The 15,542-nt window shown below is 39.6% G+C and overlaps 1 protein-coding gene across 4 annotated transcripts in view; it reads left to right on the top strand.

Annotated features, from left to right (window-relative positions):
• Positions 1-15,542, top strand: part of KLHL32 (kelch-like family member 32) — a 230,252-nt gene that overhangs the window by 30,562 nt on the left and 184,148 nt on the right. For all 4 annotated transcript variants that reach the window (XM_011955165.1, XM_011955164.1, XM_011955162.1 and 1 more), the window contains one exon: positions 11,824-11,911. In XM_011955165.1, coding sequence (XP_011810555.1) covers positions 11,889-11,911 — 23 coding nt within the window. In that variant the 5' untranslated portion in view covers positions 11,824-11,888. The remainder of the gene's footprint in view (positions 1-11,823; positions 11,912-15,542) is intronic.

The raw sequence follows: 15,542 nt of genomic DNA, 5'->3' as shown, positions 1-15,542 counted from the left end.
GATCTCCTGATCTCGTGATCCTCTCGCCTTGGCCTCCCAAAGTGCTGGGATTACAGGCGTGAGCCACCATGCCTGGCCTTGTCTCTTCTTATAATAGCACTGATCCTGTCATAAGTGCTCCACTGTCATTATCCAATTACCTCCCAAAGGCTCCACCTCCCAATACCATCACATTGGATATAAGAGTTTGAACACTTGAATTTTGGGGGAGAGACATTAAGTCCATAGCATGAACCTCATGCTCATACTATTGGTTCCTGAGTCTTTTAGATATATATTCCTTGATACAAATTGAGTTTTTTCTTTGAATTGCCCATTGCCAGATTGGAATTTGCCTTTCTTATCACCTGCTGAGTCAGTTATTATGCATCCATCTGTTCTGTTCTCTATCTTCAATAAGTTTTATGTTTTTAATTTCTTCTCTTGTTCTCTTTGATCTTGGGAGTTTATTGTTGTTTTTTGATATCTCTACCATGGTTTCAGTGAGGTTATTTCCTCAAGAGAAAGATGAAAAAAATATTTTAAATTAACAGTTCCTTAAATCAGGGTATGTGCTGCATTCAGTGCAAACATTTGAATGGATATTTGTTCAAGCTGCCATTTTTAACCAGAATCCTTTTGGTAAGTGTATTAGTCCATTTTTACACTGCTGATAAAGACATACCCGAGGCCAGGTACGGCAGCTCATGCCTGTAATCCCAGCACTTTGGGAGGCCGAGGCAGGTGGATCACCTGAGGTCAGGAGTTTGAGACCAGCCTGGCCAACATGGTGAAACCCCATCTCTACTAAAAATATAAAGATTAGCTAGGCATGGTGGTGGGAGTCTATCATCCCAGCTACTCAGGAGACTGAGGCAGGAGAATTGCTTGAACCTGGGAGGCAGAGGTTGCAGCGAGCCAAGATTGCACCACTGCACTCCAGTCTGGGCAACAGAGCAAGACTCTATCTCAAACAACAACAACAACAACAAAAATACCCCCCAAAAAATTGTCTGGGCAATTTACAAAAGACAGACGTTTATTGGACTTACAGTTCCATGTCACATGGCTGGTGAGGCCTCACAATCATAGTGGAAGGTGAAAGGCACATCTCATATGGTGGCAGACAAGCAAAGAGAGCTTGTGCTGGGAATCCCCCCTTTTTAAAACCATCAGATCTCATGAGACTTACTCACTATCACAAGAACAGCATGGGAAAGACCTGCCCCCGTGATTCAGTTATCTCTCAGTGAGTCCTTCCCACAACACTTGGGAATTCAAGATGAGATTTGGATGGGGAAACAGCTAAACTGTATCAGTAAGTTTCATTTTTATACCCCTTTCACTAATTAGGAAATTGAGATGTGGAGAAATGTAGTAACTTCATAAAGGTCACGGAAGCACTATTGAAGCCAGAATATAAACCTCTTCCTCCAACAGTCTTCTTCCAGAACCCTCTCTTCTTACCTGTATACTATGCTGCATCTCCAGGTAGTACAGGTTTCTCATTTTACAAAAGCATAGCTTGGAGGTCTCCATATCTTTCAGTGTGTGGTGCTTCTCATTTGGAAAGCTTTCTCCTTTCTCTCCATCCTTTAGTGCTCCCCTACTTGGTCTTTACCCAGTATTCTAAACCACATGCCTCTCCTTTGGTAGGATAATGTGGTGCAGCAGAATGTAAGAGCTGGGTTTGAGTCTCAGCTTCAGCAGCTGCCAGTTTTACCTTAAGCATTTCAGCTTGCTGAGCCTCTGCTTTTTCTTCTGGGAAAAAAGCTCATTTAATTCTTATAATGCTCGATAGTTGTAAGAATTCAGTGTAATAGCACGTGTGCATACATACGCCTAGCCCATATGTAGGCACTTAAAAAACAGTGTTTCCCCAGTTCTAATGTTTCTTGCAGATGTAAGAAGCACATCAGGTTTTTCGAGGCAAAAAAAAAAAAAAAAAAAATAGCACATTAAGGTATATAGTGATTTAAAATACAACTCCAATTCTAGACATTTTAAAATGAGGAAAATTTGTACATCTCTCGATAGAAGAAAAGCAGAATGTCTTATACTGTTAGAGTAACTGCAAATGTGGATGTTACGCCTTTGATTATAAGCTCTTTGATTTATGCCAAAGATTATAAGCTCTTTGAAGACAGAGACTATTTTTAATCTTTTTATGTCACTCCTGGTATCCAGTTCAGTGATTAATGGAAATGTATTAAGTGCTTAGCACATATTTGATGAATGAACAGTCTATATATTAAAATTCAAAAGTAAGAGCATTTCTCTGTTTGAAAATGGAGTCTGGATTACATCTAGATCATAAATTTGGGAACTCTAAATCGCATATTTTCTATCTGCTAGAAGGCAAAAATTAATCACTGGAGAATGGTCATTTGCTATTGGATTAAGAACTTTTTAATATAGGACTTTCTAAGTAAAATAATTACATATGTGTAGCATGTTGATTTTGTCATATCATAAAGTAATATGTTATTTATCATACAAATAATTTCTATACTAGCAAAACACTCAAGATGTACATTGTGTCATCTATAAAGATGAAGATGAATAATTTAATTTAATTTTAACTGGTGTGAAAGCTTTAAGAAATTCCTCAATAAAAAATTTTTCATAGCAATATTTTTAAAAAGCACCTCAGGATGTTATAATTGCAGGTTAGGTTATTTTGACAAGACTGTGTAACCGATCCATGCATTTTATGTTTCTATTCATAGAGGAGTGATGGAGCTAAAAATTAAATTAAAATAAGAGCTGAAAAGGCGTGTGCTAATGTGACTGGAAGAACTTACACATTATATTTTAGTTTGGTTCCCAAGGTCTCCAGCTGTATTCATGAGGGTGACTAGATATCCTTATTCTTATATAAAGAAACTTTTAATATTTAGTGTAACATTATTTTAGGGAATAAATTTCATAATACAAACTAAAACATCATGATTCAATATGTGCAAATAATCTGTCATGCTCCTCATTTTTAAAACAGAATTACATTGTACTTTTACTTTATCTGCTTTGGAGGATTTTGTAAGAATAATGGTAATCCTTGAGGATTTAAAACAGTGAGCAAGATAGATGTGGGTCCTGCCCATATAGACAGGATGACCAGATAATTTATCATCCAAACTGGGAAACAAAAGAGAACAAATGGGATGTGATTAGTAAATTGCACTGGGACAATATGCAAAACATAACCATTCCAGAATGAATGATCACCCCACTTAAAGAACTTATTGTCTAGCGAAGGGTTACGGGTAGAAATGAAACTAGGGCAGTAGATCCCCCACCCCAACAAGTAATAATATAGAGTGCTGATTATGCTGTGAGTGGGGATCTATAGGTACTATTTGATCATATAGGACAGTAATTAACTGTGACCTGGGAGGATCAGGGAGGGCTTCCCAGAGGAGGTGACATCTGAAACCTGCAGGATGAATAGGGGTTAACCAGGCAAAAAGGAGGGGTAAAAAGTTCTAAACAGTGAAGATGACAGTTACTGGTACCCTGAAGGGAGAGAACAGTTGAGTGTGATGAGTATGTCTGTGACTGTAACCAGAAGAAGAAGGATCAAATGGTAAAACACAAGGCTGGAAGTGTTGGCAGGGGTACTATTTTAAGAAGTTCGACTTTATCACAACAGCTTTAAGCAGGGCAGTGAGATGATCAAGTGGGCCAAGAGCTATTGCCTGTATTCATTTGACCATCATGTATCCAGTTATCTTGGCTAGAAGTGGGCCTTCACATCTCTCAGCACATGGAACTAGTCAGTGTTTCCCCTTCCCTCTGTGGGTAGATCCAGCAGCAGGACTGCACTGGAAAGAATTCAGAAAGGGTCATGTCTGACAGACAAGTGGGTTACCCATGGAAGGTAGCTTGGTAGAAGGAGTGCTGAGGGAAAAAAAATCTCCCTAAATTATGCAGAAGGCATGCAGGTGCACACACAGCTTGGCCTCAGGGATGGAGTGGTGGGAGGTGATGGTGCTTCAAGCACATAGCTGTGCGTCTACACTTTGGACCCTCATCCCTCTCTGCTTGGGCCCCCACAGTACTTGTGAAAGGTGGAAGGGAGTGTTCTGATAAAACAAGCAAACTATATGCCTGGATGTTGAAAGCAACTTCCCAGAGGAAATTTCTTCCAAGAGTGGTGGGGTTTAGTGCCTAGAGAAGGAGGAACATTGATTGGAAAGTGAAAGCTGGGGGCCAGATGCTCTGCGAGGACAGTAGTGGAGAGGCCACTGTCTCAGGCCCCAGGAGGCCTCCACCGTCATGGATTGCTTAGCATGCCTGTGGTCCAGCTTTGTCTGAGCAGAGCACAGACCATCCCAGATCTGGAGGTAGTGTGGTCTGCAGGTCTGGCACAGCCTCTGAGTCATAGTAGCTTAGAAGAGACTGGCAAGGGGCTGTCATAACCAAGTACCACAGGGTGGCTTGAACAACACAAATTTATTTTCTCACAATTCTGGAGGCTACAAGTCTGAGATCAAGGTGATAACAGGGTTGATTTCTTCTGAGGCCTCTCTCCTTGGCTTGCAGATGCTGCCTTCTCCCTGTGTCCTCACGTGGTCTTTCCTTTGTATCAGCGTATGTTTTCCTCTCTTCTTAGAAGGATGCCAGTCATTTTGGATTAGAGCCCACCCAGTAACCTTTTAACTTCGATTATCTCTTTAAAGGCCAAATCTCCAACACAGTCACATACAGTCACATATTGGAAGCCTCAACACATGAATTTTGGGGGGACACAATTCAGTCCACATCAGGACCTCCTTGGGAGACACCAGCATGTGGTGGTTGCAGGTTTTGATCCTTGGCCTTTAGTTTCTGTGGATCAGGAAGGCCTAGGAGCATTTGAATCATCTTCAAAACAAGGCCAGGTCTGTTATGGTCCTATTTTTCACTTCTAGTGACAGAGGTATTACCTTACATAGTCTGTGTGCATCTTAGATGGTTGGAAACCTCCTGTGTACTGATTCAAAGTTGCCTTAACTCACCTGCCCTGGTACTAGGTGCCCGAGGCTGTTGGTCTTTGGTCTCTTTAGCACTTCAGGGTATAACCGTGTCCTGGAATAGGTTCCCTTTTTTACTATTAGGTGTGGTTAAGGGTATGGACTCTGGAGTCAGTCTGTTGGATTTGAAGCCTAATTTCACTATTCATTACTTGTGTGTCTTTCAGTAAATTCCTTGACCTCATTATGCCTTGTTATCCAGATCCAAACAGAATGGGGATAGTAAATAAGGTAGGGAAAAGTGTCCACTGTGCTGGACACTTATTAAGTGTTTAATTAAGGTCCTATCATCTTCATCATTGTTATAGCTAACACCATTGTTTCCTTTTAACAAGACACTGAGAAAGGCCTGCTCTGCCACTCACATGATGACCTGTGCAGTAGGAGGAGGACTAGCATTTTCCCTGTTCTTACTGAACAATTCTTGTTTACCGTACTTTTTCTGGTCATCTTTCCATAACTTGTCTTTCCCATGTAGAAGCCCAAAACCTCTTTACCTTTGATTATCCTAAGATCGTATGTAAGGCCAAGTTCTAACCACTCCTTTGAGTTACTCATCACTGGGGGCTCCCACATGTATGTATGTTGAACATGTTAATAATAATTTGTTTTTCTCTTTAAAAATTATAAGGTATTATTGGAGTATTATACTCAAACATTATTAAACAAATATGTGATAATAGCAAGAATAAACCAGTGTTGGCAAAAAGTGTCAAACTCTGTAAAATGTTTTGAAGGGATTTATTCTGAGCCAAATATGAGTGACCAGTGGCCTCCGACACAGCCCTCAGGAGATCCTGAGGACATGTGCCCAAGGTGTTCAGGATACAGCTTGGTTTTATACATTTTAGGGAGACATAAGACATCAGTCAGTACATGTAAGATGTACATTGGTTTGGTCTGGAAAGGTGCAACAGCTGGAAGCGGGAGCTTCTGGGTCATAGGTAGATTCAAAGATTTTCTGATTGGCATTTGGTTAAAAGGGTTTAATTATTGTCCAAAGGACTAGAATCAACAGAAAGGAATATCTGGGTTAAGGTAAGGGGTTGTGGAGACCAAGGTTCTCATTACACAGAAGTAGTCCCCAGGTAGAAGCTTCAGAAAGAATACATTGTAAGTCAGTTGTCTCCTGGATCAGGAAAAAAATGAAGGGCAAGGAAGGGGATTCTCTTCAGAATGTAGATTTTTGTCCACAAGAGTCAGCTTTGGAGGACTATTTCAAGATATGGCAAAGAACATGTATTTGGGGTTGAAATATTTTGATTTCTTTCTTTTTCTGCCATGTGATGTTATGCCAGCATCAGGTTGGAAAGCAAGCAATGTTATATAGGGTTAAATAAAACCCCTTGGATGAGACTTTTGTAGGGCATGACTCCCCACACCCCTTTAGATAGTAATTTGGGCAAGAGAAAAAAAAGGTCAGAGTTGAGTTCTTCGCCAGTCTCTTATATGTTGGTAAGATTGGTATGCATCCACATAATTAAGGTAGCTTAATTTTTAGTATCTTATGTTTATTAATTATATTAAACTAACTTAGCTTATCTAGTCCTTCTTTCTTTGTATGTCATCAAGACCTATAGGACACTTACTTTTTTCCTCCCCCTTTTGTTACTGGCCAGGCTTGTTCTGCCTCTATGCAGCAAGCCAATCACTGTGGTGACAGTTTTTGCAAAGAAGAAAAGATTTTATTCACAAGGCTTCAATGTGCAGGGCCAGGGAAATAAATCTCAGATCCACCTCTCTGAAAATAGGGCTTGGAGGTATGTGTGTGACAGAAAGTGGGGTGGTCTAAAGTATAGGGAAAGACGATTGGTGAGTCGGAAAGGTGAGGTAATTAGGGCTTCTGCACAAGGGTAATTAAGCTGTATGGTTCTTCATAGGATGTATGTGCAGAAAATGGTGGCACTAGCGTACTCTGATAATGGAGTTTTTGGCTCTCTGATATCAAGAAGTTCCCTCTTCAGGCAGCTGTTGCAGGCCCAACCTGTGCAACCAACTTGTGAAGGTCTCATCTGGCTTGAACCAGACAAAAGCTGCCCCCTAGTTTCTGAAAAATAACTATAAGCACCGTTACTACCGTGACCCATTGTCAGAGATGTTACCCATAAGGTAGCGAGTGGGAGTTTAGTTATGTATTGTTCGGTCATGTGACTTGCTAGTGGGGGTTTTAAGATCAACTAGAAGTAAGTAATTAAAACCTAGCCAGCTAGTTTGGGGGGCTTAATCATGTTTCACTTGCGCACTATTACTGTTTAATAATATATTTATTTTGTCTGTGTAAATATATTTTCAAGTTTGACTTAAAAAAAAAAACCCAAGCGAGACTCTACCAACTTTGAAACATTTTAATAAAAATAAAGACTATAAAGAGGTTAGATTCCATCAATCCTATGTACCAGATTATGTTTGAAGTGACTTACCAGAAATGGAGGACTTTCCGCTAATGAACATTTCCTAAGGGTGAGGGTGGTAAATAATTTCAATTATGTGAAAAAATTGCTGTATTTTAAGAAATGTTTGCTGTGTTTCTGGGGGTAAATTCCCAGCTTCCTCTGGAGAGCTTGGAGAAGGGGGTCTGAGTCTTCACCAGCTGTAAAGTTGTCTTGAGAACAGTCCTTGAAGGATTACTGCTATACACATTTTTGGTATTACAAACACTAGTATTCGGCATATGAACTACATTACCAAAAAGTGAAACAAAAAACATTCAGAGATTCCTGTCACTGGATCAAATCACTACATGATTCATATTTGTATTCTATAACAAAAGAAGACACACAATGATGTTTACTATGACCCTGTGATGTGTCAGCCATTGCACTAGGTACGCTATGTACACTATACAACCCTGTGATAAGGTAGTATTATCTGTATATTTAGAAAATGAAGAAATTGAGTCTTGGAAAAGGTAAGAAACTAGCCTAGCCTAGTTGCACATCGATATGTACAAACAGCTTCATTTTGTAAAATGTGTGTTTTATTTTTGTTTGCAAGCTGGATTTATTTGGTTGTATTTTTAATCACAAAGACTGAAATTTGTGGTATTAGTCTTTTGGGGGTCATTTCTCACTTTGAGAAGTTACTACAGTAGCTGAACTTTTACACTGTTAAATGAAAACCACTATGCCTGTTGTAGGGGAGGGGGTAAAATCTTCTCTCCTCTATCCATCTTAGATTTTTCAGCAGGGCCTCTATATTTTTAGACCACCAAAGACAGATTAGCAAGAGAAAAACAAACGGAAATTTATTTCCATGTTCATCACAGATACACATGGGAGCACCTAGTGATGACTAACCCAAAGGAGTGGTTAGAACTTGGCTTGACATATGATCTTAGGATAATCAAAGGAAAAGGGGTTTGGGGCTTCTGGATGGGAAAGACAAGTTACAGAAAGATGACCAGGAAAAGTACTGTAAACAAGAATTGTTCAGTAAGGTTTGTTGTGCAGATTGAAGTCAGTACCTTCTCCATTGATAAGAGTTAGGAGTCCTCCTCTTCATGGTCCAGGAGAGGAAGAGACCTTTTACGAAAAGAAATTATAAAAATGTTCTTTATAAATGTAAATTTTCTTTACAAAAGACAACAGTACCCTGTGTTTAGAGCTATTCCTGCATCTGCTGGTTCTCAGTGGCTTTTAGGTCAAAATGATCCATGTGCTAAGGAGGCATATTTTGGGGTGGCTATTCTGGTACCCTCCCTGCCTTGTTTTTTTTATAGTAGTTATGCAATAGAGGCAAATCCCTTCCTCCTTCCTGGGTTCATTAAGCTGAACCGAAAGGCTGATGGATACTTAAAATTTTAACATGTTTTCTTAACTATTTTTATACATTCCTTGTCTTTAAGTGTTTAGTAAAATCAATAAATTATCTGTTCACCAAAATAATATTTTTATTATTCAGTAGTTGACCACAAAGCTCCTGAGGACATACCCAAGGACAGGGCCTACTTGAAAAGGAGCTCAGAGGAGTCTGACTAGAATTTGGTCTAGAAGAGAATCTTTGTCATGCCAATGGCTCAGAAGATTGTAGATGGTCACAGTTGAAAGAGATCTCAAAGGTGATCACTCTTAAGTGACAGAAAAAGAGTCACCTCATTTGCTTCCAGCCCCACATAGCACTCCTTTGGGGTTTGTGATATATGTAGTTCTATCTCTGAGAGTGTGTGAGAGCCCTAAATGTTGGCTACCTGGAGAGCAACTCTGGCCTTTCTTCATATTGCTCTGCTTCCTAATGCTCCACTCAGCTGGCTCAGCTCTGATCATTTCTGTATTCTGAGGAGGGGAACTGCAGGAGACTGGCCTGGATCTCCCTGGGCTGTTGGGGGGAAAACAGCCTTGGGTTAATCCATGTACTAGGCCTGGGAAAAAGTGCAAGGAAGTGGGAAGAGGGAGAAGAAGTGTCTGGCTGGAGCTTACAAGTAGCCGTGTTGTTCACTCTACTTATGGTGAGGGGAAACTTTTTATAAAAACAAATATATTTGCTAGCAAAATTTAATTCAACATCTATCTATCTATCTCATCTATCTATCTATCTATCTATCTATCTATCTATCTATCTATCTATCTATCTATCTATTTCCAATAAATAAATATAGAGGACATAGGGAATAATAAATAGTAAATAATATGTAGTAAAAATAGTAAATAATAAACCTTTTCCAGTGGTGATTAATCCTTAACTCATTTCAATTCACCTTTGGAAAAAAATAATTTCAACTTTTATTTTGGATTTAGCAGGTACATGTGTAGGTTTGTTACATGAATATATTGCATGATGCTGAGGTTTGGGGTATGGATGATCCCGTCACCCAGGTAATGAGCATACTACCTAATAGGTAGTTTTTTAGCCCATGCCCCCAGCCTCCTATTTGTCCCCAATGTGTGTGGTTCCTATCTTTACACCTAGGGATACTCAGTGCTTAACTCACTTGTAAGTGAGAAGAACATGTGGTATTTGTTTTTCTGTTCCTGTGTTAATTCGTTTTGGATAATGGCCTTCAGTTGCATCCATGTTGCTGCAAAGGACAAGATTTTCTTCTTTTTTGTAGCTATTAATACACAGTGTTCCATGGTGTATATATATACCGCATTTTTTAAATCCAGTCTACCACTGGTGGGCACCTATTTAATTCACCTTTAAAACGGTGTTCAGTTTCCTAAGCTTTGTAGTATATAGTGGCTTATAATTCAACAATTTTAGAAACATCTGATTTAGTGAGTTGGTCTCCAAACGATAAATGTCTGTAAAAGAGAATTTCATCTATCTTAGTATTTTTAATGATCATGTTTGAAATGAAACATATCAAGTTAGATGTGCCATTTAATTTGAGATTATTTTAACTTTAGGATTTTTGTTCTCCATTCAGTTGTTGGGAGTGTTTTAAAAACATTGGACTTTCAGAAAGATTAAGGTGTTACACCTCCCTGTAGTAATAAATATTCTTTGCAGCTTTAAAGCTCAAGTGTCCATGCCTGTTGGAGTTTGTGTTAGGCTACAAAAGACTGGAGTTTATAACCTAGATTCTGAAAGGACACTGTAGCAACATTAGGTTGCTAAGCAAGTCTCTTGGCTAATTAAACAACGTGCCTTGAAATACTGTGACTGCCCATGCTGCTCAGTCATAATGGGGCAATTAAAAATGAGACTCACTTTTAGGTTCGTCAAGACTTAAATTAGAAATAAATGAAAGTAGAGACATACTATTTTTAATAAGCAAAGAAAATAAGAAACAAAAATATAGTTGTATGAAAAATATTCAAAGCAACCCAGCAACCTAATGTTCAGTAAAATGGAATAGTTAGCCAACGATGATATGCTATGTGAAGTATTATGCAGTCACACCAATTGAGGGTTTGTATACAGTATAATAAATACTGTATTTTGGTCAGATTGTAAATCGTAGCTCTCTCTTTTATACAAATCAGCAGAAATAGGCACAGCTTAACATATTCCTTTCATAAGCATTTTCATCCTGTTATTGCTTTTCAAAATAAAATTGAGACAGAAGGAAGCCTATTTAGCTTATCCAGATTCTAATTAATTTAGCCACTTGGGTGCATTAGAAAATGGGAGCTAGAACCTCTACTGAGGGTTGTAAAGTGTAGTCATGGACCAGGACCAAGACTATTCAAATAATTTATTTTTCTAGTCAGAGTTACTCCAATGATTAAAAGCAAAGAGGGGGATGGGGGCAGGGACTAAATGAGTAAGCGTGCTTGAATAGCCAAGGAGCAATTTCAAGCCTGACAACTGCATCCTGTCATATATTTCAATTATGCAATATTGAAGCCTCTATAAGAATCCATTTTTCATTTCCTACTAATTTTTATCTTCCTGTGTTATTTTTTCCACCTACTTTTCAGAAATCTGCTTCTTGAATAGAAAATTGTATTTCTATAGACACTTAGCCATGAGGTACTTTATTTTAATTTAATTCCACTAATCATATTTGGAAGGAAAATGAAATCTCTATAAATGACAAGTCAACTAGTATTTGTGGTTTAGATTTGTGGTTTATCAAATCTTAGTTTTCTCCTTTGGTCATCCCATCTGGTGTTTTAATTTTTATTTTAACACTTAATTACTATTGTTGATTCTCAAACATATTTTACTTCCTAGTCTTTGAAGCTTCAATAAAGTGAAAAAACTTAAAAATATCCAGAACAATTACTTGTTTGTTAAAGGAACATTGTGTCAGAATGTTTTATGTGGACAGTAAAACTCTCCAAGCTGCCTCCCTGGAATTCAAAAGCTTTAGCATCAGGAAGACCCAAAGTGTGCTTTTCTGCATTTAGCTCAATGCACCCTTTTCTCTTGTCTTTTTATTCAGCTGGAATGCTTGCTGATTCCTCTGCATACTTCTAAGGCTGAGAACCTGAGGAACCCAGCTGGAAGATGCCGTCTGAACGCTGCCTCAGGTATGCCCTGCAGGATGTGTCCTTGCTTGCTGTAGTGAGCCCTGAAATAGGTGTATTGCACATTGCAGGATCAAGCACAGAGCAGGGGACTTAATGCATATTTGAAGGAATCAACAAACTAGTCAGAGCTTTTGTGAATTTACTGTGGTGGCACAAAGACTAACTGCTGTGACCTAGTTATTTGTCAAATCTAAACATGTTTCCTGATTCTTTGAATCATACTGCTTTTTAATATTTTTCCTTATTTAGGATGCTAACTTCCTTCAAACAAAGGTATGCTACTATAAAGGTATATGTGTGTGTGTATATATATATATATAGAGAGAGAGAGAGAGAGAGAGCCTCCTTTAAGGCAATCACTTTGGGGAGTACAATGCTTATTCTCAAAATGCTCACATTTCCTCTTAATAATTCATTTATTTAATAGATATTAATTAAGCCAAGTACTCTGTTTTGTGCTGAGGACCCAGCTATGGATAAAACAGATAAGGTTCCTTCCCTCTTAAAATGTATATTCTATGGGGGAAACAGTCATTAAACAAATAAGCACACCAGTAACGATGCAAAAATAATTGTGAAAGTGCTCTGAAGGAAAAGTACAGGATAGATAGAGCAAGAAAATGCCTTCCTGAGACAGGCTGTATACCTGAGATTTGAAGGGGGCATACCCTGGGGCAGGAAGGAGCTTGGCACATTCCAGAAACTGAGGGGCAGCCAATGAGGAAATGCATGGCATTCATTTGAATAGTCTCACTGGAGGTAAATCTGCATCATCCTCTGAGGGAACAGTCAAAATATCTTCAGAGCAAATAACAAGAAAGATGATAAACCTGGGGAATACATTTTTCTTAAGAATTGGGTGTTTGTTAAGTAATGAGACCAGTTTCTTTCCGTGACTCTGAAGCTATTAGAGGTGATTTGTTCCAGAAATGTGTTGAGAACTGGTGACATTGCTGTAGCAGGTGTAACGCCTCTGCACTCCCCATGTGAGTCTTTTGCTCTCAATCAGTGATTCTCAATGGTGGATGATTTCACCAGCAGGGTACTTTGTGCAATATCTGACAATGTTTTTGGATGTCACTGGGACCGTGGATACAATTGGCATCTACTGGGTAGAGGCCAGGAATCATTTTAAACATCTTGCAATGCATAGGGCAACCCCCTACAGCAAAAAAACATCTAGTCCAAAATGTCGGTAATACTGAGGCTGAGAAACCCTGCTCTAGACCTGGCATCCAACCAATACAGCACATGGAGACCATGGTGTCTGTCTGCCACCACCTCAGCCAAGCTATTTATTCCTGGCTACCAGGATCAGTGTGCATACTTAAAATAAGTTTTTACTTTTAAGTCTGCCATCCCGTTCTTATTAATCAGCTCCCATTCCATGGTCATCTGTCTTCCACAGTGCAATCATCTCTATAATGTTGTCTCCTTTTCTGCTTCAACCCAGAGCCCTCCCTTCCCCACCTCTCACACTCTCTCACTGTGTCATGTGGAAGTGTCACAGCACAACCACATATTCTGCTGTATCATCTCCTTGTCCTGAAAAGCTCTGTTCGTCTCAGACTTCACTGAGATCCATCCTCCTCTGAGGACCATTTCCCTTGTAGTCCTCTCAAAGTAGTGGCATTGTTATTTCCTCACATCTCATGTATGTCAAGGACGGGTAGAGAAATTGTCATCATCCCAGGGCATGGTTTTGCTTCTAGATTGTTACTCCACAAATTGATTGATTGAGAAAGCACAGCCACAAAAACAACAAAGACATACTCTTCTGAAGATGGTGCCCTCTATCTCTCTCAGGCTCTCCTCTTCCTAACTGTGGTCAGGGTCATTGTCCTTTATTCACTGAGCACTACGGCACCTGACTTGCAGTCTTCCTCCTCATCACGAACCTCTTACTATACCCCCAGGGCCCTCAGTGTCAGCATGGAGGATGTGTCTGCTTCATGGTCCTTGGACCTTCAATCTGCTTATCTCCAAAGACCTTCTCCCTGCACTCAGCTGCGCAGTTTCATGGCCACACCTCAGACCTTGTCATCCTCAACAATTACTCTGTTTCTGAAATCACACTATCAGTCATTTTACTCTCACCGTAGCCTCCTCTCCTTCTAGCTTGCTGATTTACCCCTGTTATGGTTGTACTCTGACCTCACTGTAATGTCTGATTTATTGGCCCTGCTACTTTCTACCAACCCATCTGGTCTTTCCTTTCCTCACTTTCCTTCTTAAGCAGTTTCGATTCTATCACTGTTGCTAAACCCTTAAGTTCTCTCATTTCCTGTATTTTTGATGCATTTGCTTGAGACAACCCCAATCCGGATGAAATGAGCTATTCATATTTCCATGCCTATATTGTCTAGTAGAGACTAGTTCCACAAAAATCTTTAGATTCAACAAGCCAAAAAGTGCCCAGAGTTTTAGTATGTGTTTCTGGTCCACTGATTCCCTGCCACTCAAGAGGCAATCCTTTCCCACAACTAAGCCCAAACCTGCCTCTGTGCTTCAAATCGATCTTTCATATATTCTCAGCAACCTTTGACTGTTGCTTGTTTCTCAGCCATGTTCTTGAGATACAGCTGTGTTGTCACCTTCCCTATGCAGATGAGTTACAGATTTACATTTCTAGCAAAGACTCCTTTCTGAGCTCCAGATCCATGAATCAAGCTACATATTTGACATCTGTGCTTGGATGTCTTAAAGACAACTCAAACTTAACGTGTCCCAAACCGAATTCATCATCATTCTTTTCTACAATTCTGATCCTCTTTCATTTGTTTCCTATTCTGGAAATATCAAGTTGTATAAGCCAGAAATGTAGGCGTCTTCTGGAAATCTTCCTCCCACTCACCTTCATATGTAATCTAACACCAAGACCTGTAGATTTTCCCTCTAAATAACTTTTAATCCCATTCACCTTTCTGAAACTTCATCTGAATGCTCCTTGGGCTCCAAGGTCCAACTCCATCACTCACCTGAACCATAGCCACAGTCCGGGTCTGCTCTAGCCTGGCCCAGTCTCCCCTACTGCTCTTGGTACTACAGCTTGAGTGACCTTTTCTGTGACTTCCCATTGCCCTAAGGATAACCTGGCCCAGAATTCCTGCACAAGTGGGCTCAGGCCTCTGCTGCTCGGGGCTTACCTGCACCATGTTCTTCTTCATCCCTAGCTGTTAACTTTCTGTAGACACTCTGTAAGGGCCATGCTCCCTCCTGCCACAGGATCATAGCGTTTGCTCTTCTCCTACCTGGAAAACCTCTTTTTACCAGATTAACTTGTTCTCATCCTTCAGCCAGCAGCTCAAGTATTATTTCTTTAGGGAGGCCAGATTATTTGATGAATGTGTTACTGCCCCACTGTACTGAATGCTCCATGAGGACTGCTAAGGACTGCTACCACATATGGTTTGCTCACCATTTTATCCCTGGCACCCAGCACAACACCTGGCCCAGGCTTAATAAATATTTGTTGGGTAAATGAATGAGGGAAGGAAGGAAACAAAACTATTCATTTATAATTAAGTTCCTTTCTAAAGAGTTTTCATTATTTAATAATTGTCTAAGCATATTGTATCTTCTTTGCTTATTATTATGACCATTGTTATTAATTGACCAAGTTCATTTTATT

This window comes from Colobus angolensis, unplaced genomic scaffold, assembly GCF_000951035.1.
Source record: "Colobus angolensis palliatus isolate OR3802 unplaced genomic scaffold, Cang.pa_1.0 Scaffold398, whole genome shotgun sequence".
Taxonomy (NCBI): Eukaryota; Metazoa; Chordata; class Mammalia; order Primates; family Cercopithecidae; genus Colobus; species Colobus angolensis.
This window is presented reverse-complemented; position numbering and strand designations above follow the sequence as displayed.